The sequence below is a fragment of the Hyperolius riggenbachi genome, chromosome 5 (assembly GCF_040937935.1).
Source record: "Hyperolius riggenbachi isolate aHypRig1 chromosome 5, aHypRig1.pri, whole genome shotgun sequence".
Classification (NCBI taxonomy): domain Eukaryota; kingdom Metazoa; phylum Chordata; class Amphibia; order Anura; family Hyperoliidae; genus Hyperolius; species Hyperolius riggenbachi.
In genome coordinates, this window is record NC_090650.1 from 218,542,795 (window position 1) to 218,568,026 (window position 25,232).

At 44.4% G+C, this 25,232-nt stretch overlaps 1 protein-coding gene across 1 annotated transcript in view; it reads right to left on the bottom strand.

Annotated features, from left to right (window-relative positions):
• Positions 1-25,232, bottom strand: part of LOC137518597 (band 4.1-like protein 4B) — a 252,326-nt gene that overhangs the window by 49,231 nt on the left and 177,863 nt on the right. The window contains exon 8 of the mRNA XM_068236670.1: positions 8,751-8,828. Within this exon, the coding sequence (XP_068092771.1) occupies positions 8,751-8,828 (78 nt within the window). The remainder of the gene's footprint in view (positions 1-8,750; positions 8,829-25,232) is intronic.

Consider the following 25,232-nt stretch of genomic DNA (forward strand, 5'->3'; position numbering starts at 1 on the left):
TTGAGACACAGGGACTAAGCACATCGAAGGTCCTCTCCAGACCATCAGTGAAAGGATGTTGTACTGCCAGCTTGTGGTTCTCCATACATGCCCAAATAGAGCTAAAGTGGGGAGCGAGGACTTGGGGGCACAAATTAGCATAGGTGGTCAGTAATCCAATTCAGTGAGTATGCAATAGCATAGGAAGAACGTAGTAGTAGTCAGCAACAGGTGATCAGGAAGTAGCAAGTGATCAAATAGAAGATTCATGGATTTAATTGAACAGGAACTGATCCAGTTGTATCATTCAGAAAAAACAAAAAACAAAAGAAACAACAATAAAGAAAACAATGTGTAGATAGGTATTTACGGCATCCATGCAGAGGAACTGAAATAAATAAAATAAATAACATGTAACAAAACAATGCAGTGCGACCACCAGTGGCTAAAGCAATAAAATACACTTGTTAAGAAGATACAATTTAAAGTCCAAAAAACTCAGGAACCTACAAAAAATGCACATCAGCAGTAAGCTCCGTTTGAAAAAATGGAATTGGCTGGTTTGAGTCATGGTGGGCACAATCCACTCCTTGGACTGGTTTAAATAGATCTATACAGAGACATAATGAAAGATGCCACTGCTGACCAAATCTAAAAAAAAAAATCGAATTGCCTGGATAAAATGGCTTCTGTAGATTCACTCTCACAACTGCAATAGGTAAACAGTGTAATTAGGCAAAATTTACAGGCTGGAAATAGGGATAAGATAATACACTTTATTCCCACACTTCTAGCCACACCCCACATGCAAGTGCAGTTCCCACACCTTAGCAAAAAAGTGGACATGGTCATGAGAGGTTGTGAGTGGAGCCAAATGAACTTTAACCGTCTGTTCCAGTATCAATTGCGGATCTCCTATGTTTTTGTACTGGAGCAAGTTTCCTTTAGTTGTAACTTCATGGTCCCATCTTCATGCCTAAGCTAAGCTTAGACCTTAACCTGGATTATAGCACTAGAGACCAGCTCCAGAGCAGAACATGGGGAGCCACACTTGCAGTCAGGAACTGGGAAGAGGTGAGTTACTTACCCAGCATCATTTACAGCCTGCATTTGTTCCTGACCTACGGCACACATCATTACCTGCCACCGCCCTTTGCCCATGACCAGTGTGGAACAATGCAGGATTTCCATACACTACCCAGCACGCCATGTGGATGCTGCAAAACCATGACAGTCAGCTGGTATACTTTCATATTTGACAACTCATGTAGTGCATGCAAGACGATTGACTGGGCACAATTTTGTTATGCGGTTGAGAACACACTGTATAAGAATCTCCTACAATTTGTAACAAAGATGAAAGGAAAACAACAACTGTACAGAGCATAATACAATAACAAATAAACAACAATAAAAAACAAAAAAAATACACAAATGGACATGTACTGTATATCTATCAAGCTCTGACATTACTTATCAAAGAAAATTAGAAAAAGTATCACCTACATTTATAGGTGTTTTAGCTATATCACCTTTCAATGTAAGACAAAAAAAATAAAACACTTGGCTGATTATTAGACTTTATGGGATGAGATTTGAATACCTCTGTAGCTTATGTAACCAGAGGTATCATTACACCTCTGAGAGGTATAAAGTCTCACTGCCAGATCTGGTAATTTATGAGGTGTTCCAGAGAATTATTCTCACAACTTGAATAGACATCTGCATAATAACTGAAAACTACTTTGGGACACAGATAAAAATAAGCACAAATCAATTATTCTGAGGGACTGAAAATTGTTTTCCTTTAGTTTTAGTAAAAGTGCACCTCCCCTTGCTTGGATAATATTAGAACATATTACGCTTGCTGGCTAATTAGTAAATTGGCAGTTGTGTAACGCCAGCCATGTATATGCGCCAGAACACCGAGAACCTTTTTTAAAGAAAGAGATAATTGCAGAGTGTCCTGGTGCATGCATAGGACTGCTACAGCACAAATGGTAATTTTGGTAATGTATTAACACTTCAGCAATCCTCACTGTATTCTGATATGATCCAGGTGAGGGGTAAAATGTTTGCCCATTACTAGCAGGCATTTTTTTCCAGCCATTTGTGCTGTATTACAAACATTCTCCCACCTTATGAATGAGAAGTTATATTACAAGCTCTGCCCCCTCCCATAGTACAGTACAGTGCAGTACAGCTATGCTCAGAATTGGAGGCACCCAAGAAATAGTGATGGTCACATGGGCCCTTATTCAATTCCCTTTTTCTCCTAAGCTTTCTCCCAGGTGATATTTTCACACCTTATTAATAAAAGGCCTTTCAAACAAACAGCAAGCAAGAAAATACTCCGATACAGTAATAATAATAATACTTTTGATAGTACTTTTCACCTACTTTTTGTTACTTTTTTAATTGCTGAAAAGTTATTTTTAAAAGAAGTGGAAAAATTATCTCCTAGGAGAAAAGTGAATTGAATAAGGAAAATGGTTTTATTTTGCAGTGGTGCATTTATTCATTTACGCTTAACTTATGTTTGACATATAAGAGAGAAGTTAATAAGAAAAAAAAACTGGACAGAGGACAGGAGCTTAACAATTGCCCCCACGACCCCTGCAGCCCTAGTGGGGCCCGAGGGCTAAGGGATCCTGGGGTGCAGAGCAGCCACAGCAGAGCTTTATACTGTTCCAGCAGTGGACAGGTCCTCTTCACTTCCTCTTCAGTGAAATCGCCGTGAAGCCAATCACCTAGCACCTCCTGATGCCTGTCACAAGACACAGTGTTGGGAGATTCTAGGTGATTGGCTGCATGATGGCTACACTGAAGAGGAGGTGATTGGCTGCATCGTGGCTACACTGAAGAGGAGGTGACTGGCTGCATAGTCAAGTGGCTACACTGAAAAGGAGGGGACTGGCTGCATGGTGGCTGAAGACTGAAGAGAAAGTTAAAAGGGTCCATCTGTTGCTGGAATTAGGTATAGTATGAAGCTCAGCTGTCGTGCTACTCTGCAAGAGGTGTCTGAGGCGGTTTCGGGAAGCAGATAGCTGCATACACTCGCAGGGGCGGTGGCCTGCTGAATTTCTGGGGGGAGGGTAAGTATCAATATTGTATTGGTTACATCGTATTAAAAAGCAGTAACACATACAGTAGTTACATAGTTACATAGTTATTTTGGTTGAAAAAAGACATACGTCCATCGAGTTCAACCAGAGAACAAAGTACAACACCAGCCTACTCCCTCACATATCCCTGTTGATCCAGAGGAAGGTGAAAAAACCCTTACAAGGCATGGTCCAATTAGCCCCTAAAGGGAAAAAAATTCCTTCCCGACTCCAGATGGCAATCAGATAAACACAACGACATATTGCTGTTTCAAGCACCCTCCGCTCTTTTTCAAATTGACAAAACTGATCAATCACAACACCGCACGCGGTAAGTATGTACAGAACCAACTGGCAGAGTATAATGGGGTATATATATATATATACATATATATATATATATATATATACATATATATATATATATATATATATATATATATATATATACCGTTATACTCTGCCAGTTAGTTCTGTACATACTTAGGGGTAGAATTTATCCCGTAGCCTGCAGTTCCCCATCAGGTCCTCCAGTGACAAGTAGGTTGGTGATTGGACAGCATGTGTGCAGTGTTGTGATCGGTCGGTTTCGATTATATATAGGAAACTGATTGAGCAACTTGTGTATTACAGTTTTGTAACTTGAAAAAGCAGCTCAAAACAGCAGTCTACCGTTGTATTACTGCTTTTTAATTTGATGTGACCAATACATTTTTGATACTTCAACGGTGGTGCCTGATCTGGATTTCTGACACTACAGCTCCAGTTGTGTGGAACGCTGGAATCATGGGCACACCTCTCTTGTACATGCTGTCCCAAACACCATTTTTGTTGCTTAAAGTATAATGCTTTAATGATATAATAGTAGATGTTTGATAGGGTATTCTTTTAATTAGATTACTGAATTAACTGCAATTACCTTGATCTAAATGGCCTAAACGCAGATTTGAAAATGAGCATATTTTTCTTTAAAAATTATTTTGCCTGCAGGGAAGCCTACTGCTCAGCGCGGCTAGATATTATGTAAATAATCATGTAGCTTTCTGTTCTGTTTCATTCTGGAGGCACAATAAATCCTTAATTAATTTAGCTGAATATGTATTTGAATATTAATCAATGAAAGCAAAGGCAAGTAGGCAGTATCAGTAATTACTGCTTGGAAATGACAAGGTTCACAAGCCATTCGAATTAAAAAAGGGTTATTGATCGGTGGAACTCTGAGATAAGAACACATTTTCCCTAAAGCAGGCAACAGCACTAGTTGTAACTGAGATATAAGTGTGCCATTTTCTTGCCTTTTATGGTAAAACAATTCTAAATCTTCTAGCTGGTCTCTGAACATGTGCTTATGCTGACAAGATATTGGCCTCAATTCACTAAGATCATGCTGGAGATAATAAGGTAAGAGAAAACGTACCACCATACATCGATCTTGCCTTATTAAGGTGTAGAGATACTGTAAGTTTTCACAGTGAGAGAGTTATCTTATCTCTTCAGTCCTTAACCTCCCTGGCGGTAAGCCCGAGCTGAGCTCGGGCTATGCCGCGCAGGGGGAGATCTCAGCCCCTGGTGGGGCGATTTTTATTCTGTAAATTGCTGTGCGCGCAGCCAGCACTTTGCTAGCTGCGCGCACAGCTTGATCGCCGCCGCTCTGCGGCGATCGGCCGCACGCAGCGGCGAAAGAGGGCCCCCCCCCCGCCAGAGCCCTGCGCTGCCCGGACCAATGAGTTCCGGGCAGCGCTATGGGCTGGATCGGAGGTGTCTGACGTCAGGACGTCGGCTGACGTCCATGACGTCATCCCGATCGTCGCCATGGCGACAGGAGAAGCCAAACAGGGGAACGCGTTGTATACGCGTTCCCCTGTTTGCTATAGATGCCGGCGACGATCGCACTAGAGGGACACATGCGCCCTCTAGTGGTGTTTCATGTAGCTACCACTCTGGTAGCTTTACATGAAACAAAAAAACAAAAAATTAAAAAAAAAAGTTTTTTTGCCAATTTGGCAAAAAAAATTAACCGCCAGGGAGGTTAAAGAGTAACTGTTAGCCCCCAAAGTGAAATTTAAATCTGTACAGCAATGTTTTATTTAGTATTAAACTGATCAAAAAAGCCAATGCAGAACTTAAAAATCTATATAATTTTGCTACTATGTAGCCTTTTTCCCAAGCTAACGACGCAAAGCCGCATATCAGATACTATTGACGAGCATGCAGAGCATGCCTATGTCTGCCCTCTCCCCCTCTCCCCCCCAGGACCAGGTGCCGATCTATTTGCACCACAAACAGCTGACCGCTCTGACAGGGAGACAGAGCGGCAGCACTTCCAGCCGGAGCACCGCAGAGCAGCCAGCGCCGTGCATCTCTCACATGTGATTCTCTCACATGTGACTCGGCGGCGGCTGCTCTGCGGTGCTCCGGCTGGAAGTGCTGTCGCTCTCTCTCCCTGTCAGAGCGGTCAGCTGTTTGTGGTGCAAATAGATCGGCACCTGGTCCTGGGGGGGGAGAGGGGGAGAGGGCAGACATAGGCATGCTCTGCATGCTCGTCAATAGTATCTGATATGCGGCTTTGCGTCGTTAGCTTGGGAAAAAGGCTACATAGTAGCAAAATTATATAGATTTTTAAGTTCTGCATTGGCTTTTTTGATCAGTTTAATACTAAATAAAACATTGCTGTACAGATTTAAATTTCACTTTGGGGGCTAACAGTTACTCTTTAAAGAGGAACGCCAGTGAAAATAATGTATTAAAAAAAGTGCTTCATTTTTACAATAATTATGTATAAATGATTGAGTCAGTGTTTGCTCATTGTAAAATCTTTCCTCTCCCCGATTTACATTCTGACATTTATTACATGGTGACATTTTTACTGTGGGCAGGTTATGTAGCTGCTGCTAGCTGTTTTGGCTGTTAGAGACAGCTGTAAACAGCTATTTCCTGTCTGTGAACCGTGTTACATTGTGGCAAACTGTCAAAAGTACTGCGGTCCTCAGAAATTCTTGTGGGAGGGGTTTCAGCACAAAATCAGTCATACAGCGCCCCCTGATTGTCTGTTTGTGAAAAGCAATAGATTTCTCATGGAAAAGGGGGTATCAGCTACTGATTGGGATAAAGTTAAATTCTTGGTTGGAGTTTCTCTTTAAGTTACCTCCTCTGTAGTTATTTTCACATGCAGTTAATTAACAGCCTGTCTTTAACTTTAGAATTCTGGAGTTATTTTAAGGATTGAAGAGTTAACTCCCCATCACCATGGTGATAACTCTAGAAACGTTATTAAAGACAGGAGATAAGCTTAGTGAATTGAGGCCATTGTCTACCAAAAGTAATACTGGCAGATTTACATCAGCGGAGGTTGTAGACAGCTCCACTAAAGGCTCATACACACGTCTGACTGAAGGCAATGACAGGTCCGTCGTCACCCCCCCACTGGGCGGGTTTTCAGCAGACAGTACAGCGTGTGTACAGTCTGTCGGTGGACTGATAAGGCTGTTTCTGAACAATCCGCCCGGCAGATCTTTCAGAAACAGCCTTAACAGTGCGCCGACAGACTATACACACGCTATACTGTCTGCTGAAAATCCGCCCAGCGGGAGGTGACGATGGACCCGTCGTTGCCTTCAGTCAGATGTGTGTACGAGCCTTAACTCTGTATAAGCGCGTACACACGCCTGATTTATTCAAACAATGGGTCGTTGGACCTGCCCGCGGGACGGCTGTTCTAGCGACAGTTTCCGTTTGTGTACAGTCTGTCGGCAGGCTGATAAGGCTGTTTTTGACGGATCCACTCAGCCAATTCGTCAAAACCAGCCTTATCAGCCTGCTGACAGACTGTACACTAACGGAAACAGTCGCTAGAACGGCCGCCCCGCGGGCGGGTCTGACGACTCGTCGTTTGAATAAATCAGGCGTGTGTACATGACTTAATGCAGATAATGGAGTCAGGGTCAGATATCTGCGAAGGCCACAAAGGCCTGGGCATTGGGCAGCTGCTGCCTAAGGGGACCGCTGGACACAGAAGATGGGTTACTGCATATGGAAGAGGAGACTGCAGATGGAAAAGGGAGGCTGCAAAAGGGGAGCAACACATGGAAGGGAAGAGCTGCTTCCCAAGGGAGATGTGCGAGAAAGAGGGGTTTCTGTGCATGGGTTTTAAACATGGAAAAGGGGGCTAAATGAGAAATGGGTGAATGGCTGCAGCATATGGAAGGAGAACTTTAAAGGGCCACTATGGCGAAAAATTGTAAATTTAAAATATGCACAAACATATACAAAGAAGAAGTACGTTTTTTTCCAGAGTAAAATGAGCCATAAATGAGTTTTCTCCTATGTTGCTGTCGCTTACAGTTGGTAGTAGAAATCTGACAGAAGCGACAGGTTTTGGACTAGTCCATCTCTTCATAGGGGATTCTCAGGAATTTATTTATTTTCAAAAGCACTTAGTGAATGGCAGTTTCTCTGTCCAACTGCCAAAAAACTGTGTAGCGAGCAGGGAAGCTGGCCAGCATCATTGTTTAAATCCTTTTTAGTAAATATCTTTATCCTACTAATATAAGAAATGGGAAAGTTCGGATGTTTGGATATTTGGATATTTGGATGTTTGGATGTTTGTTACTCGATCACGCAAAAATGGCTTAATGGATTTGAATGAAATTTGGCACACACATAGTACACTACCTGGAATAAAGTATAGGATACTTTTTATTCCCATAACCAAAAAGGGAGCGGAGACAAATACAAATTTCACTGGGAAATGTAAACTGCAGCCATTCTTACGCTGTTAATGGTAGGGTTCTCAAACTTTGCACAGTTGGTCATTGGGAGACTGGGATTAATATTCAGAAAGGTGGGTGGAGTCTATAAAAGCCAATCAAAATTAACCTATTAATTTTCAAGGGGAATATTTACATTGCTGCCATTCTTGCACTGTTAATGGCACAAGCCTCAAACCTGGTACAGTTGGTCATTGGGTGACTGGGGTTCAATTTCAGAAAGGGGGTGGAGCCACGAACAGCCAATTAGATTTGTTTCATTTCATTGCAAATTATTGATGCCAAACACCGCAAAGATCACAAACTTGGTAATTGATTAATTGTGTGTTAGGGTTAGAAAAGTGGGCACAGCAAACACCAGCCAAATACATAAGCGGGCAACGCCGGGTCATAAGTGGGCGGAGACAAATACAAATTTTACTGGGAAAATGTAAACAGCAGCCATTCTTACACTGTTAATGGTAGGGTTCTCAAACTTTGCACAGTTGGTTACTGGGTGACTGGGATTAATATTCAGAAAAGTGGGTGGAGTCTATAAAAGCCAATCAAAATTAACCTATTGATTTTCAAGGGGAATATTTACATTGCTGCCATTCTTGCACTGTTAATGGCACAAGCCTCAAACCTAGTACAGTTGGTTATTGAGTGACAAACCTAGTACAGTTGGTTATTCGTTATAACTGAACGATTATAAGTGTTATTTGTCCAAGACTTTGCTACTTTTATTACAGTAACTTTGTTATATCCAGAGCTAATTGTTTATGCTTACCTTAGTTATGGTTTAAATTCAAATCCTAGGTAAGTTTATTTTACAGCACCACACAGCATACAGCAGTATGTCAATAACTGTGGGCAATGCAAAAATGAAAAAAGACAAATGTAGATCAGCATAGTGACTTACCATTGGTGTGGCTTCCGTGAAGTCCATCAGAAGGTCTCCTGGCTCTAATGCGAAGGGACTGTTTACTTTACTAGGGCTCTGTAAAACAGATATTTTTTGAAAGTGCAAATACAATAAAACTTGCTCCATTGGTAGAGCACATCAAGCAAAAATGTGTGTGTGTGTGTGTGTGTTTTTTTCCATTATATAATGATAATGAGGTTCTCTGGAACTTTTTGTAGTTTATAGATGTCTTGTCCCAAATTGAAGAAATACTCTATGTTTAACATGCAGTAAGGGCTCGTTCACACTATGAGCGTTTCCTTTTTTTTAAGCGCCGACGATTTTTGAAATCGTACAACTCAAAAAAAATTTCCATGACTAGCAAAACCAAAAAGGCACACCACAAATGAGTAATAATTCATAATTTATTAAGGACGTATCCCAAAAGTATTAAAAACAACCATACAACCAGTGAACGCCAGGAAAAAATCATAAAATAATGGTGAACACAATTGTAAAGTGTACATCCGTAAGAAATAGTGAACAGCAAAAATAATGCTCAATCATTAGCTGCCCTGTGTGAATAAACCAATCTCCAATAATGGATAACCTGGATCGCAATAAGCCCCAATAGAAAACACAGCGGCAGTATGAATAAATACTAGTGGAAACCAATGATAGACTGCTGGACACTAATACTTACATGAATGATCCTCAGCGCCACCGGTGTATGGAAGAGCTCACATGTATCGCACCTCCACGGTGCTTCCTCAGAGATAAAAAATGCTAAAAAACGGGAGCCTTAAGTACCGCCGCCGACCGCCGTACGGAATAATCAGGGAGGCGTGGCCACACCCTCCTCCACGCCGCTCCGTCATGCGTGCGCACTGACGCATGTCCCGAGCGGCGTTATCCGAAAGTAAACTGTATCAGTATCCAGCAGTCACCTCGGCCAAGTGAACAAGTATTGCCGTGTGCATAATAATAAATGAAAACTTGATCAATTATGTAAGACCTACTGCAAGCCGATACAAAGTCTAAATTTGCAAAAAATATTTTTGAAATCGCTCTAAAAGCGCTTGTGCAATGTTTTCCTATGAGAGTGTTCACATGTAAGCGTTTCGATTTCGCAAACACGCTACATGTACCATTTTCTGAGTGCTTTGGCTCAATGGAAGGTATAGGGAAATTGCAAAGCACTCGAAAAATCGATTTGTATAGCGATTTCCTGAGCGCTTTTATGAATAAATACATTGTATTTATTCATTTCTGGGTCAAAAAGTTCACTTCCTGACTGACGTCAGAAAGTGAAAAAACAAATCGCTCAGCAAAAGCGCTTAGAAAAGTGCTTAGAAAAGTGCTTACAAAAGCACTTTTCTAAGCGCAAAGCGCAGGGAAAAGCGCTTAAAAAAAGATCAATAAATCGATCAGTGCTTACGATAGCGGTGGCGATTTATAATGTGAACAAGGCCTAAGGTTGTTCCAGGACAGTGTAGACCTTATATTTTTCAGAAGAAGGCAAATCACTATTATCATTTCACAACAATTTGTAGCAATAGTAAAAGTGTGTGAAGTGAGGGTATTTAATGAGATTCTAATGGGTACAAAGGACTCCATGCCAGTTCAGTTAGTAGACTAGTGATAAGTTCACATTAAACTTATCCACTTAACGCTATTCATGAATGATAATGCTGAGAGAATCACACCTTTTTTTTACTACATATACTACAGTATAGTACAAAAGTAATTATGTATAATCATCAGTATGATTATGATGATCAGCTGATCTATTTACATATAGTGAAAACTAAAAGTGGTGCTGCATATGGCCATTCTGTACAAAGTATATGGCTGTTACTGAGACAGCTCAGATGTTTGAGCAACCATTTCTGCATTCTCCATACACACTTCCTGACAGTGTTGCTGTTCGTATTCGGAACTGGCATTCGGAAACCAGAATTATGCCAAACACCACACTTCAGCACCGGAAGTAGTGGACAGGGTCACAAGAAGTTCACTCGCTTGCGATTCCTGCTGTTCTTCATGTGACTCAGATCCTTCCTATTTCCGGTTTAGAAAGGAGGAAGCGTCAATCCCGCCATCACCCTGTCCACTAATCTGGGTACTGAAGGGCGGAATTCAAACACCAACACTGTACTCCAAGCAGTCATTGTTCACCAAGCTCTCATAAAGATGCTGTGAGATTTATCACAGAGGCATTAGGCAGTAAAATATATTTATTCATCTTTTCATACTGAATATGGATAGCTGTCTTTTTGCAGCACTAGTTTGTAATAAAAAGAGGAAACTTCAGCTTTGCTTTTTCAATGGATCAGGAATGAAATTAGAGCAGCCCAGCAAGCAGGCTATGTTTTTAATCTTTAAACAAAGCATATCTTTAATCTGACCTGGACCCATCACTTAAAACTGCACTTCACATAGATCAATAGGATGCATGCTAGAGCACGTTAATCACATTACAATTTTTTTAAGTGTTTCTTGCCACAATGAAAAATATTACTGCCTGGTTTATCTTTCTTTCTTTGTACTTGCTACAGAGAAGGATGGGTGGGGGACGCAACTTTATTTTCTTGTCGTCAAACACTTTGGAGAATAAAGGGCCTATTATTTTCAATGAGGCATGCTCTAAGAAAGAAGAATCATTAAGTAAAATTAGATAAGAACTAAAGCTAAAACTAAAGAATTATGAATCAGGCCATCTCATACAATCAGAAAGATTAGTTGTTCCCACTCTGGCTGTATCCATGACCACGGCTTCACATGCAGCAAGACTTTACTGATAAGACCAGTTTACAGTTTACTTTTAAGGGAAATTAAAGTGAAATAAATGTGCCCAGTTTACTTACCTGGGGCTTCGTTCAGCCCCCTGTAGACCACTTGGTCCCTCGCTGTCATTCCACTCTGTTCCATTCAGCCGCTGTTCCCCTCTAAAAGCTGGCCAACTGGACCAGTTGCAGGCTACTGCACATGCGTGCCTCTGGCTGCCTGCCTTCGGTTGTGCTCCCGTGGCCAGGAGCATTCGGCGCATGCATGGTTGCAATTTTTACAAACTGCTCAAGCACTGAACACTACCTGCCACAGGAGCACGGCCCGGGGGCTGCACATGCAGCTTTCAGAGGAGCACAGCTGATGATTGGAGCATGACTGCGTGGGACCCGAAGGACTGCTGGGGGCTAGAAAAAGCCCCAGGTAAGTTAAACTGGCCTCCTTTATTTCACTTTAGGTTCCCTTTAAAAGGAACCTGAAGTGTGAGACCTATGGAAGCTGCCATGTTTATTTCCTTTTAACTTCTTAACGACCGTGTGACCGTGGTGGCAGCCCCAGGACCGCCTAACGCCATTTGGTGTCAAGTCCTGGGGCGGGATTTTGCGATCGCCGCTAGGAGACTGTCAAACGGCGAAGCAGTCGTCTATTTACACTGTACAGCGCTGCGATCTATATTCCAATCTATATTCCAACTCCGGGGTCCTAATTTAATTATTTGGCAGTGGCACATCATATCCACAAATTTAGATTGTGGTCAATGCAGTGCTTAATTCAATGATTGGGCTGTTCGCCTAAACCAACTGATTCGGTTTCATGTATTTATTGTGTTTCAGGAATCAGGAATCAGGAATTCTTTATTTCGCCAAGCATGACTGGGTCATGCCCGGAATTGGGTTTGGCACAGTACATATAGCTCAGAGAGACAGCAATAGGTAGCATATAACAGCAGAACAGAAGTTGCATTACACTTAAACACAGAGGACAAGCATTTACATTCACATTCATTGCACTGACAAAAGACAAGGGATGGCCTATCATTAGTTATTGTGTGCAGATGGGAGTATGTGGAGGGAATTGAGGAGGCTGACGGCCGCGGGAAAGAAAGAGTTACTGTGTCTGGAAGTCCTTGTAGAAATGGCCCAGTGGGAGCTGACAGAAGTAGCGGTGGCCCGGGTGAGTTGAATCGTTAGCGATCCTCAGCACCCTCGATCTCAGCCTTCTCTTGTGTAGGATGTCAAGTGGGGGAAGAGGTCTCCCAATGACCCTCTCAGCTGCCCTGATAAATCTCTGAAGTGTGAGCCTGTCGCTGACGGTGGCGCCAGTGTACCAGACTAGGATGGTATTGTGTTTGGCAGTACAATACTTTTTAAATATATTTAAACATATTTTAGTAACATTTGAAATATTACAAATACAGTGAATGTTGTTTTTTTGAGGTGCAGCTGCTGGTTTGACTTATAAGTCCTTGCAGTGAGCAGAAGACTCTGGCAGTGAACAGTTACAATGGAAAGCAGTGTTCCTGTGGCCATTCTTTATTGACAGTCATTTAGTAGCAAGCCACCACAACGTCTCACTTCTTTTACATAATGTAATTCTTTGGAATGAATGATGCAAAACCAGTTAAATTGCAGTTTTAATCACTTCTTGTGTTTTATGACTTTGCTTTAGAAGAAAACTGTCTGTCATCTTCTTCTCTCAAATTGCATCCCTGCCATGCACTGATGAGGACCAAGAGTCCAAAACAGGCTGTCCGCATGTTGGGATGATGGGTCTCTGTAAATTTATAAGCTATAGGCTTGCTATACACCAGTGGTTCTGGAGGTAATCCTGGCTTCAGGGGCATAAAGAGATAATTTGCATATTCCTCAGGGGAAACCACAGTTGCTCACTTACAGTGTACCTGAGACGAAACAAATAAAAAATAGATACATACCTGGGGCTTCCTCCAGCCTCTACCAGGCTGATCGCTCCCTCGCCATCCTCCTCCTCCACCTCAATCGTCCACAATTTGGCCACTGAAAGTCCTTCAGTCTGGGCCAGTCAGTGCAGGCACACTTCTGCCGCGCTTGTGCAGATCTTCGGGGGTGAATTGAGAACGATTCAGGTGGCGTAGCAGAATAGCGAGGGAGCGATCAAAATGGAGGGGGCTGGAGGAAACCCCAAGTATGTATAATTTTTTACAATCTCAGTCTCAGGTTTCCTTTAAAGTGGATCCGAGATGAACTTTTACTCATTGCATAATTGTTTTCCTTACATATAGTTTATAGCATTCCTCAAGCCAAATACTTTTTTTTTGTTTTATTACTCTAATTCCCTATAAAGTAAACAAGTCTCGCCCACAGCTCCTCCAGTGCCTAGGCATTCTGAGTTCCATGAGTCAAGTGCTCATGCACTATGCTATATGCAGTGTAGATTGCATGAAAATGTAAATTGCCAATTGCCAATTCAATTATGTCCATACTTAGATAATGCTTTACATCACATACTGTAGATCCTTGTCCTCTGAATCCTTATTTAAGGCTTGTAGTATTCAGGTGTGATACACTTCCTGCAGACTAGTAAATAATGTGCATAAATAAATGTAAAGATTCACAGTGCAGTCAGTTCCTTGGCACACAAGCTTGGATCAGCTTTTCCCATTTGAAAATTCTCTTTTAAAGTACATAATTTACAGTATTTTAATAATGTCCCAGGCTATATCAACCTGCCTGACACTATAGATGCCTTTCTGGAGTTTGCACACAAGTCTGAGTATGACCTTTGTGGGATCTCCAATATTTATGGATGTTTCATAAAGAAATCTCCTGTTAGCACTCTGTGCAGAAAAGTTGTTTTAATGTCAGAATGCTTTATCTACATTTTCCTTGTGGCTGTTACAGTGAGCAAAGGTTGACAGCTACGTGCTGGAGTACTGGAGCAAATGTCTCATCATAGCCTGCTCTGTATTTCTCAGAGTATTCTGTAGGGACCTGTCTTGTTATATTTCATTTTAAAAGTTCATTTTCAGCCAGATGCTTTTCTCAGGGCTGCTGGTTGTATGGACGGAGTGATGCTTACCTGAAATGGAAAAGTTCCAGATTGCATGCTGCGTGCTTCTACCTACTGTCTTGATAGTGCCATAGCCGGCCTTTGACCTGAGCGACCAGAGCGGTCGCTCAGGGCGCCGGCTTCCAAGGGGGCGCCTATAGCTGGTTGTCTATACTGAGGTACACCTGATTTCCTATACTTGGGGCACCTATATCTGGCAACATTTACTGAGGGCATCATCACCTGGCTACCTACACTGGAGGCACCTATGCCTGGCTACCTATGGTGGGATGGAGACCTTCAACTGACTTCCTATACTTGGGGCACCTATGCTTGGTAACCTATATTGAGAGCACCTACACATGAGATCCCATACTGGGGGCACCTATACCTGGCTACCTACCTATACTGAGTCTGAGGGCATTTTTTTTGTGTGTGTGGGGGGGGGGGGGGGCACTGCAGCTTTAATGCGGGGTGCAAATTGTCAGTACTGTGCTATCATTCTAAATGGGGGGGGGGGGGGGGAGGAGGGCGGCTAACTGTCCTACTGATTGTTTTTAGTAATATTCCTGAGAGGTTCTAGCCTTCATTTTTAAGTGTATTCAGGATAGTGCACTCTTTCCATCCATTCGGGGGTATTAATAGTATTTCTTCTATTATACATATGTGACGTGTCATTGAGATCTGAGCATTTGGTGTGAGGTGTCACAACGTCATAAAGGTTCGGAACCACTGTCCTAGGAGATCTCTCAGGAGAAAAGGTGAATTGCATATGGGCCTGTGTGTGTGTGCGTGCATGCGTGCGTGTGCGTGCATGCGTGCGTGTGCGTGCGTGTGTGCGTGCACACGGGAAGAGGATGAAGGGGGGCACAAAAATCCGGTTTCGCTCAGGGCGCTGTGAAACCTAAGGCCGGCCCTGGATAGTGCAATAGCTGTGCTTTGCATACTGATCATAGCTGTGTAACTAATGTACAATTCTAGATGAATACAGCTACTTGACTTGTGACAGTTGCTAACAGTCAGCAGCAATTCTAACTGAGGTTTGCATTAACCACTTTACCCAATCTGGACGCATATATGCATCCAGTACGAGCCTAGGTAAATCGATCTGGATGTGTATATGCATCCAGTGTTGTTGCGGTGGGTGTGCGCGCCCACTCCCACTCCTCATTCATGGCAGAACTTACAGCCAGGGGATTGGTGAACAGGAACATGTGTTCTGTGAATTAATCAAAGTCCCTGTATAGAATGAACATGATTCCAATCAGGAGCCATGTTAATTCTTAATAAAGTAAAAAGTAAAGTTAAAAATGATTAAACACTTCCTGGTAATGTCTAGGATAGTGCATAGTGCCATGTTGTGGCCCAAAGCAGAATTAAAGTAAAAAAATAAATAAATTAGTATTTAATCCCTTATTAACCCCCTCCATCCCCAGTAGTTACCAAAATGAAACAAAAAAAAGTAACAGAATTAAAACAACCAAACCATACATAGTTACCTTAGGGGCTTAGCATTTTAATATGTATGTCACAAGGGTATATTGCTGTTATTTTAGCAATTCAAGGGCTGATAGAGAACACTGAGAAAACAAAAAACACACCTTAATTTCCAAATAATATATTGTCGCCATGCATTATACTAGAAACATACCGGTAATTAAAATGTTGTGATAGCCAGAACAAATGGGCAAGTAAAATGAGTGGGGTTTGTCTATAGTAGCATTGTTTATTTTAAAACTATAGAGGATGGAATTAGAAAAATTGTGTTTTTTTTTTCATTTTTTCCCCTGTATTTCCCTTCAAAATGCATAGAAAATTCAGTAATTACTGAAAACAAGTATTACCCCCAAAAGCCTAATTTGTGGCAAAAAAAACAAGATATAGATCATTTAGGTGTGATAAGTAGTGAAAAAGTTATTGGTGAACGAATGGGAAGAGAGATGAAACGTGAAAACTGCTTCTGTCACTAAGGTGAAAACAACCCACGGGCTAAAGTGGTTAAGGAAGACTTTGTGGATTATGCTTAACTAGTTAACCACTAATGCTAGGTACACATCATACAATTTTCTGGCAAATTTACCTGCCAGAACGATTATTTCCAACATGTCCAATCTGAATTACAATCATTTTTCTGTCAGTTTTTCCGATCGATTTCCATAGAAGTGGATATCGGTCAGAAATTTTATCGAAAAAATGATCAGAGAAACGATGGAAAAATGGATCGAAATTTAGATCGAACATGTTGGAAATTATCAATCTGACAGGTAAATCTACCAGAAAATTGTATGGTGTGTATCTAGCATAAGGGGTTTTTCCCCTTATGGATCGGAGCAATTTTCACATTTCAGCGCTTCTCTGTGAAGGATTGCGGAATGGCCGCCGCGTGCTCTGGCGGCGTGGCGGCCGTTTCCGCGTCTGCTCCGGTGGTTTACACGCGGCGACATGTGTCTGATGCTATACAGCCTTCCTGTGCACATAGACTGAGGAATACACGCGCTCGCGCGCGGCAAGACAGAAGCTTTATGGGAAGCAGAGAGGGATCAGCTGACCCCGCCGGTCAGCTGATCCAAGGATGGATGCGGATTGGCTGGAAGGGACTGGGCGGCGCTGGCCAGCGCTGCACTATATAACCACTTGTCCCTCAGTCTCACATCGTCTGCCGTTGCAAATGCTTAACGTGTTAGCACACAGACCTCAGTCAGTTCCTACAGTGTGGTTGAACAAGGACGGACCTGGGAATCCACACTGAGCTAGATTACTTTCTCATGTTATGCTTTAGACCAGTTCCCGGGTGTTGTGACTACGGACCTCACACCCAAGACTAGGACACTGTGTCAGTTCTATGTTATGTTATTAGCAGCAGGGCTTCCTGCAACCAGGCCTAAGTCCCTCTCCTAGAGAGCCTTTGGCCTAAGGGAATTCACCCACGTCTAGGGGTGAATTTCCTTCTCCTCACTGCCTCCAGTCTTCCTGGCAGTTCCCTCTCAAAGTGTTACTGTGATACTGTACACTCACGTCTCAGGTGTCCAGAGGTTAGACATACCTGGATTATTAGTGATTCTGCAGATCATTCATAATCCGGTGTATATCTGCATTATTGGTGAGTCTGCAGCCCACCAATAATCAGATTCTCTCTGCGTGTTGACACCGATCGTTACAGAACGGCAGACCAAAACAATATGGACACACTTGACAGTCGTCTGCTTGCACTCACCACCTCGGTGGAGAATTGCATTAGCGTGCTGGATAGTCATCAGACCCAGATTAATGCTTTGTCTGGGTCTATACAAGCCCTTCAGACGACTGTTAACTCAGTGCGATCCCCTCTTGTTACAGACTTACGTATGCCTGTGCCTGAGAAGTTTTCTGGTCATAGATCTGACTTTCGAAACTTTAAAAATCGAGTGTTTTCTTACTTTGAGTTAAGACCTAATGCTTCAGGTACTGTGGCCCAGAGAATTACCTTTATTAAGACACTGTTGACTGGGGATTCCCAGACCTGGGCATATGGTCTTCGGCCAGGTGATGGGGCTCTGACCTCTGTGGAGGAATTTTTCAAAGCTATGGCCATAATTTACGATGATCCGGACTCTGCCTCGACCGCTGAGCGGAAGCTCAAGATGTAGCGGCAAGGCAGAGATTCGGTAAAAGCTTATGCAGCGGAGTTCAGGAAGTGGGCAGTGTCAGCTAGGTGGGGCTCATTTGCATTGTTGGATTGCTTTTTGTCAGGATTATCAGATGCAGTGTCAATCTGATGTTAGGATATCCTGAAACTAAAACCATTGATGAAGCCATTTCACTAGAAATCAGAGTAGACCGTCGCTTACGGTATCAGAGACAAAGTCGGGGTAGAAGTAGTGTGAGATATGTTTCCTACGCTTCCTCGCCACCTACCTCACCTTCCCCTGAACCCATGCAGATTGGACGTTCAAAATTGTTCCGGGTCGAGCCGACTCGTAGAAAGAAGGAACAGCTCTGCTTGTACTGTGCAGAGGAGGGTCATAAAGCAGAGAACTGTCCCAAAAAGTCGGGAAACGCTGTCGCTTAGGAGTGGTCAGAGGTAACACCCTAAGCGCACAGAATTTACCTCTTAAAGACGATCGACTGCTCCTCCCATGCACCATCTCATGGGGAGACCAGACAGTTTCTACTGAGGCCTTTCTCGACTCCGGCTCGGCTGCCAATTTTATTGACTATGATTTTGCTAAAAGATTGGGAATTCCTATTGTCCCATTGAACCAAAAGGTGTTAGTTACTGCGGTGGATGACTCTCCTCTGCAGAGTAAATACCCTCTGTCTCAGACCCCAGAGTTGGGGGTCACCATAGGGGTTTTACATAGAGAGAGTCTGCAGTTTTTTGTGTTACGAATGGCAACTTCCACCATCATCCTTGGTCTGCCATGGTTGCGACTTCACGCTCCTCAGATTGATTGGGCCTCTGGTCAGCTAACGAGCTGGTCTACCCGCTGTTATCATCATTGTTTGGCGAAGGTAACCATGGGTAACACCAGTATTCAGGTGGAAGGATTGCCAGAGCAGTATAAAGATTATGCTGATGTCTTTTGTCCGATATCAGCAGACAGATTACCCCCTCACCGTCCCTTTGATTGTCCAATTGACTTAAGATCTGGTTGTATGCCTCCTAGGGGTCACCTTTTTAACCTGTCCGGGCCAGAGAAGTTGGCAATGCAGGAGTACATCAAAGAAAATTTAGCTAAGGGATTTATCCGCCCCTCCCGGTCACCTGCGGGCGCTGGGTTCTTTTTTGTTAAAAAAAAGATGGAGGCCTCCGTCCCTGCATTGACTATCAGGGTCTAAATAAAATCACTGTGAAAAATCGTTACCCACTACCTCTGATTGACGATTTATTCTCCCAGATCACCAATGCTAAAATTTTCTCGAAATTGGACTTAAGCGTTGCATACAACCTGGTGCGCATCAGGGACGGTGACGAGTGGAAGACGGCCTTTAATACACCCGATGGGCATTACGAGTACTTAGTGATGCCCTTCGGGTTGTGCAACGCCCCGGCCGTCTTCCAGGAGCTAATTAATGAGGTTTTCAGACCAATTTTGGGTAAATTTGCGTTAGTATATTTTGATGATATACTAGTCTTTTCAGCCACTCTTGCCGAACATCGGAGACATGTCAAGTATAGAGTTGGGCCGAACCTCCGATTTTAGGTTCGCGAACCGGGTTCGCGAACTTTCGCGAAAGGTTCGGTTCGCGTTAAAGTTCGCGAACCGCAATAGACTTCAATGGGGATGCGAACTTTGAAAAAAAAAAAAAATTATGCTGGCCACAAAAGTGATGGAAAAGATGTTTCAAGGGGTCTAACACCTGGAGGGGGGCATGGCGGAGTGGGATACACGCCAAAAGTCCCCGGGAAAAATCTGGATTTGACGCAAAGCAGCGTTTTAAGGGCAGAAATCATATTGAATGCTAAATGACAGGCCTAAAGTGCTTTAAAACATCTTGCATGTGTATACATCAATCAGGTAGTGTAATAAAGGTACTGCTTCACACTGACACACCAAACTGTTCACTGAACAGAACAGGTATACAGTGGCGGGTTCACTGAACAGAACAGGTATGCAGTGGCGGGTTCACAGTACAGGTATGCAGTGGTGGGTTCACAGAACAGGTATGCAGTGGTGGGTTCACAGAACAGGTATGCAGTGGTGGGTTCACAGAACAGGTATGCAGTGGTGGGTTCACAGAACAGGTATGCAGTGGTGGGTTCACAGAACAGGTATGCAGTGGTGGATTCATAGAACAGGTATGCAGTGGTGGGTTCACAGTACAGGTATGCAGTGGTGGGTTCACAGAACAGGTATGCAGTGGTGGGTTCACAGAACAGGTATGCAGTGGTGGGTTCACAGAACAGGTATGCAGTGGTGGGTTCACAGTACAGGTATGCAGTGGTGGGTTCACAGTACAGGTATGCAGTGGTGGGTTCACAGAACAGGTATGCAGTGGTGGGTTCACAGAACAGGTATGCAGTGGTGGGTTCACAGAACAGGTATGCAGTGGTGGGTTCACAGAACAGGTATGCAGTGGTGGGTTCATAGAACAGGTATGCAGTGGTGGGTTCACAGTACAGGTATGCAGTGGTGGGTTCACAGAACAGGTATGCAGTGGTGGGTTCACAGAACAGGTATGCAGTGGTGGGTTCACAGAACAGGTATGCAGTGGTGGGTTCACAGTACAGGTATGCAGTGGTGGGTTCACAGAACAGGTATGCAGTGGTGGGTTCACAGAACAGGTATGCAGTGGTGGGTTCACAGTACAGGTATGCAGTGGTGGGTTCACAGAACAGGTATGCAGCCAGGGACAAGCTAAGCCTAACTAATCTTTCCCTATGAGAGAGAGTGTGCAGCAGCTCGCCCTACTCTCACTAATGCAGGCACACGAGTGACCGTAATGGTCGCCGCTGCCTGCCTTTTAGTAGGGGGGGAGTGGCTCCAGGGGCTAGTGTAGCCTAATTGGCTACACTGGGCCTGCTGACTGTGATGTAGAGGGTCAAAGTTGACCCTCATGGTGCATTATGGGGCGAACCGAACTTCCGCAAAAGTTCGCCTGCGGGACGCGAACGCGAACCACGGAAGTTCGCATGGAACCGTTCGCAGGCGAACTGTTCGGCCCAACTCTAGTCAAGTATGTGCTGGAAAGACTAAGACAGAATCAATTGTACGCCAAACTGGAAAAGTACATTTTTGAGGTGACCTCTGTTGCTTTTTTAGGGTATGTAATATCTACCTCGGGCCTCTCTATGGACCCTGGGAAAGTCTCTGCTGTACTGGACTGGCCACAGCCTGTGGGTCTGAAGGCCCTCCAGAGATTCCTGGGTTTTGCGGATTACTACAGGAGATTTATTAAGGTGTACTCCACAGTGGTTGCGCCCCTCACTAGTCTCACTAAGAAAGGGGCTGATACTCACCACTGGTCCGAGGAAGCTCTCACGGCTTTTAGTACCCTAAAGAAACTGTTCTGTTCTGCTCCCATCCTGAGACACGTAGATGTTACCTTCCCGTTCATAATAGAAGTTGATGCCATTGAGGTGGGGGTGGGGGCTGTGCTGTCTCAGCGTTCCGGTTTGCAGGGTAAACTTCACCCATGCGCCTACTTCTCCCGCAGGTTCTCCCCAGCGGAGAGAAACTACGATATAGGCAACCAAGAACTCAGTGGTGTAGCTGAGGAGCTGTGGGCCCCGATGCAAGTTTTACAATGGGGCCCCCCAAGCACCCTATACATAATAATTGATACGGCGCACCAAAACCTGCCAATGGCAACTACAGTGTCAGAGGTGCAAGAAGGGGATGGGGAACAGTTTGTTAATGATTACCACTATTCAAAGTATCTATAGAAGTGATTATTATGAACACAGGACCAATAGAGAGCTAATACTGTAGTTGAGGGAGGGCCCCTCTGGCCCAAGGGCCCCGATGCGGTCGCTACCTCTGCACCCCCTATTGCTACGCCCCTGCAAGAACTCCTGGCCATCAAGTTAGCCTTTGAGGAATGGCGACATTGGTTAGAAGGAGCAGAACATGTTACTACAGTTTACACAGATCACAAAAACTTGGAGTACATTGAAAACGCTAAGAGACTCAGTCCCCGACAGGCCCGGTGGTCACTGTTCTTTTCCAGATTCTCTTTTGTAATTACGTATACCCCTGGTAGTAAAAACGTTAAGGCTGATTCCTTGTCCAGGTGTTTTGAACCCGAAACGGCACATCCTTCGGCACCCGAGACTATTCTGCCTCGAAAGGTGGTTTTGGCAGCCACAGAAACCTAGATGGATTGGGCTACCACCTTGGCCCCATATCAGCAGGATGTCCCAGAAGGAAAGCCCGAGGGAGTGTTATTTGTGCCCTTGCCCTTCCGCCTGAAGCTTCTGCAGCTGTTTCACTCCCATAAGAATGCTGGTCATCCAGGGGCCACCAGGACACAGGATCTCCTTGCCAGGTGTGCGTGGTGGCCATCTCTGGCCACTGACTGTAAGGAGTTTGTGAGGGAATGTGCTGTGTGTGCTAGGAGCAAACCTTCCCGACAGGCTTCGGTGGGAACCTTGCAGCCCCTGCCAGTTCCAAGTGAACCGTGGACGCACCTGTCCATGGATTTTGTGGGTGAACTCCCCAGATCTGAAGGCATGACTGTCATCTGGGTGGTGGTAGATAGATTCAGCAAGATGGCCCATTTTATCCCTCTGAAGGGACTTCCCTCCGCTCAAGAGCTGGCTAACCTCTTCATCCTGCACATTTTCCGGCTGCATGGCATTCTGCAAAATGTAGTGTCAGATAGGGGAGTCCAATTCGTATCTAAGTTCTGGAGGGCATTTTGTCAGTCTATGGGCATGGATCTTTCATTTTCATCAGGCTACCACCCACAGACGAATGGCGAGACTGAGAGGGTCAACCAATCCATGGAACAGTTTCTTAGATGCTACGTGGCTGATGCACAAACTGACTGGGTAAAATTTTTACCTTTCGCAGAGTTTGCGCACAATAACCTGAAAAGTTCTTCCTCTGGGTTTTCCCCCTTTCAGGTGGTCTCGGGGAGGTCTCCTAAGTTTGCTCCTTTGCCAGTGGCATCTACTCCGTTCCCAGCATTGGAGGATTGGCAGCTGGCGTTGAAACAAATTTGGGCCTTGGTAAAAACAAATTTGGGAAAGGCTTTCAAGTCTCAGAAAAAGCAGGCCGACAAGAGACGCACTGCTGAATGGGACTTTTTACCAGGGGATTTAGTCTGGGTGTCTACGCGGCATCTGGCATTGAAACAACTGTCACCCAAATTAGGGCCTAGATTTGCGGGGCCGTTTCCAGTCACCAAAAGAATTAATGCTGTCACCTATGCCGTTGATCTTCCTACCAGTATGCGTGGTGTAAGATCATTCCACGTGTCATTGCTCAAGCCGGCAGTGCAGGTGGATTCCACTCCCCCCCCTCCCGTATTGATTGATGATCAACCTGAGTATGAGGTTGAGAAGATTCTGGACTCCCGGCTGGTGCAAAATTCTGTGCAATATTTGGTACACTGGAAAGGTTATGGTGTGGAGGATAGAACTTGGGTACCAGAGTGCCGTCGGAGGGGGGGGGGGGGTACTGTGAAGGATTGCGGAATGGCCGCCGCGTGCTCTGACGGCGTGGCGGCCGTTTCCGCGTCTGCTCCGGCGGTTTACACGCGGCGACATGTGTCTGATGCTATACAGCCTTCCTGTGCACATAGGCTGCGGAATACACGCGCGAGCGCGGCAAGACAGGAGCTTTATGGGAAGCAGAGAGGGATCAGCTGACCCCGCCGGTCAGCTGATCCAAGGATGGATGCGGATTGGCTGGAAGGGACTGGGCGGCGCTGGCCAGCGCTGCACTATATAACCACTTGTCCCTCAGTCTCACATCGTCTGCCGTTGCAAATGCTTAACGTGTTAGCACACAGACCTCAGTCAGATCCTACAGTGTGGTTGAACCAGGACAGACCTGGGAATCCACACTGAGCTAGATTACCTTCTCATGTTATGCTTTAGACCAGTTCCCGGGTGTTGTGACTACGGACCTCACACCCAAGACTAGGATACTGTGTCAGTTCTATGTTATGCTTTAGACCAGTTCCAGGGTGTTGTGACTACGGACCTCACACCCAAGACTAGGATACTGTGTCAGTTCTATGTTATGCTTTAGACCAGTTCCCGGGTGTTGTGACTACGGACCTCACACCCAAGACTAGGATACTGTGTCAGTTCTATGTTATGCTTTAGACCAGTTCCAGGGTGTTGTGACTACGGACCTCACACCCAAGACTAGGATACTGTGTCAGTTCTATGTTATGCTTTAGACCAGTTCCAGGGTGTTGTGACTACGGACCTCACACCCAAGACTAGGATACTGTGTCAGTTCTATGTTATGCTTTAGACCAGTTCCAGGGTGTTGTGACTACGGACCTCACACCCAAGACTAGGATACTGTGTCAGTTCTATGTTATGCTTTAGACCAGTTCCAGGGTGTTGTGACTACGGACCTCACACCCAAGACTAGGATACTGTGTCAGTTCTATGTTATGCTTTAGACCAGTTCCAGGGTGTTGTGACTACGGACCTCACACCCAAGACTAGGATACTGTGTCAGTTCTATGTTATGCTTTAGACCAGTTCCAGGGTGTTGTGACTACGGACCTCACACCCAAGACTAGGATACTGTGTCAGTTCTATGTTATGCTTTAGACCAGTTCCAGGGTGTTGTGACTACGGACCTCACACCCAAGACTAGGATACTGTGTCAGTTCTATGTTATGCTTTAGACCAGTTCCCGGGTGTTGTGACTACGGACCTCACACCCAAGACTAGGATACTGTGTCAGTTCTATGTTATGCTTTAGACCAGTTTCAGGGTGTTATGACTACGGACCTCACACCCAAGACTAGGATACTGTGTCAGTTCTATGTTATGCTTTAGACCAGTTCCAGGGTGTTGTGACTACGGACCTCACACCCAAGACTAGGATACTGTGTCAGTTCTATGTTATGCTTTAGACCAGTTCCAGGGTGTTGTGACTACGGACCTCACACCCAAGACTAGGATACTGTGTCAGTTCTATGTTATGCTTCAGACCAGTTCCAGGGTGTTGTGACTACGGACCTCACACCCAAGACTAGGATACTGTGTCAGTTCTATGTTATGCTTTAGACCAG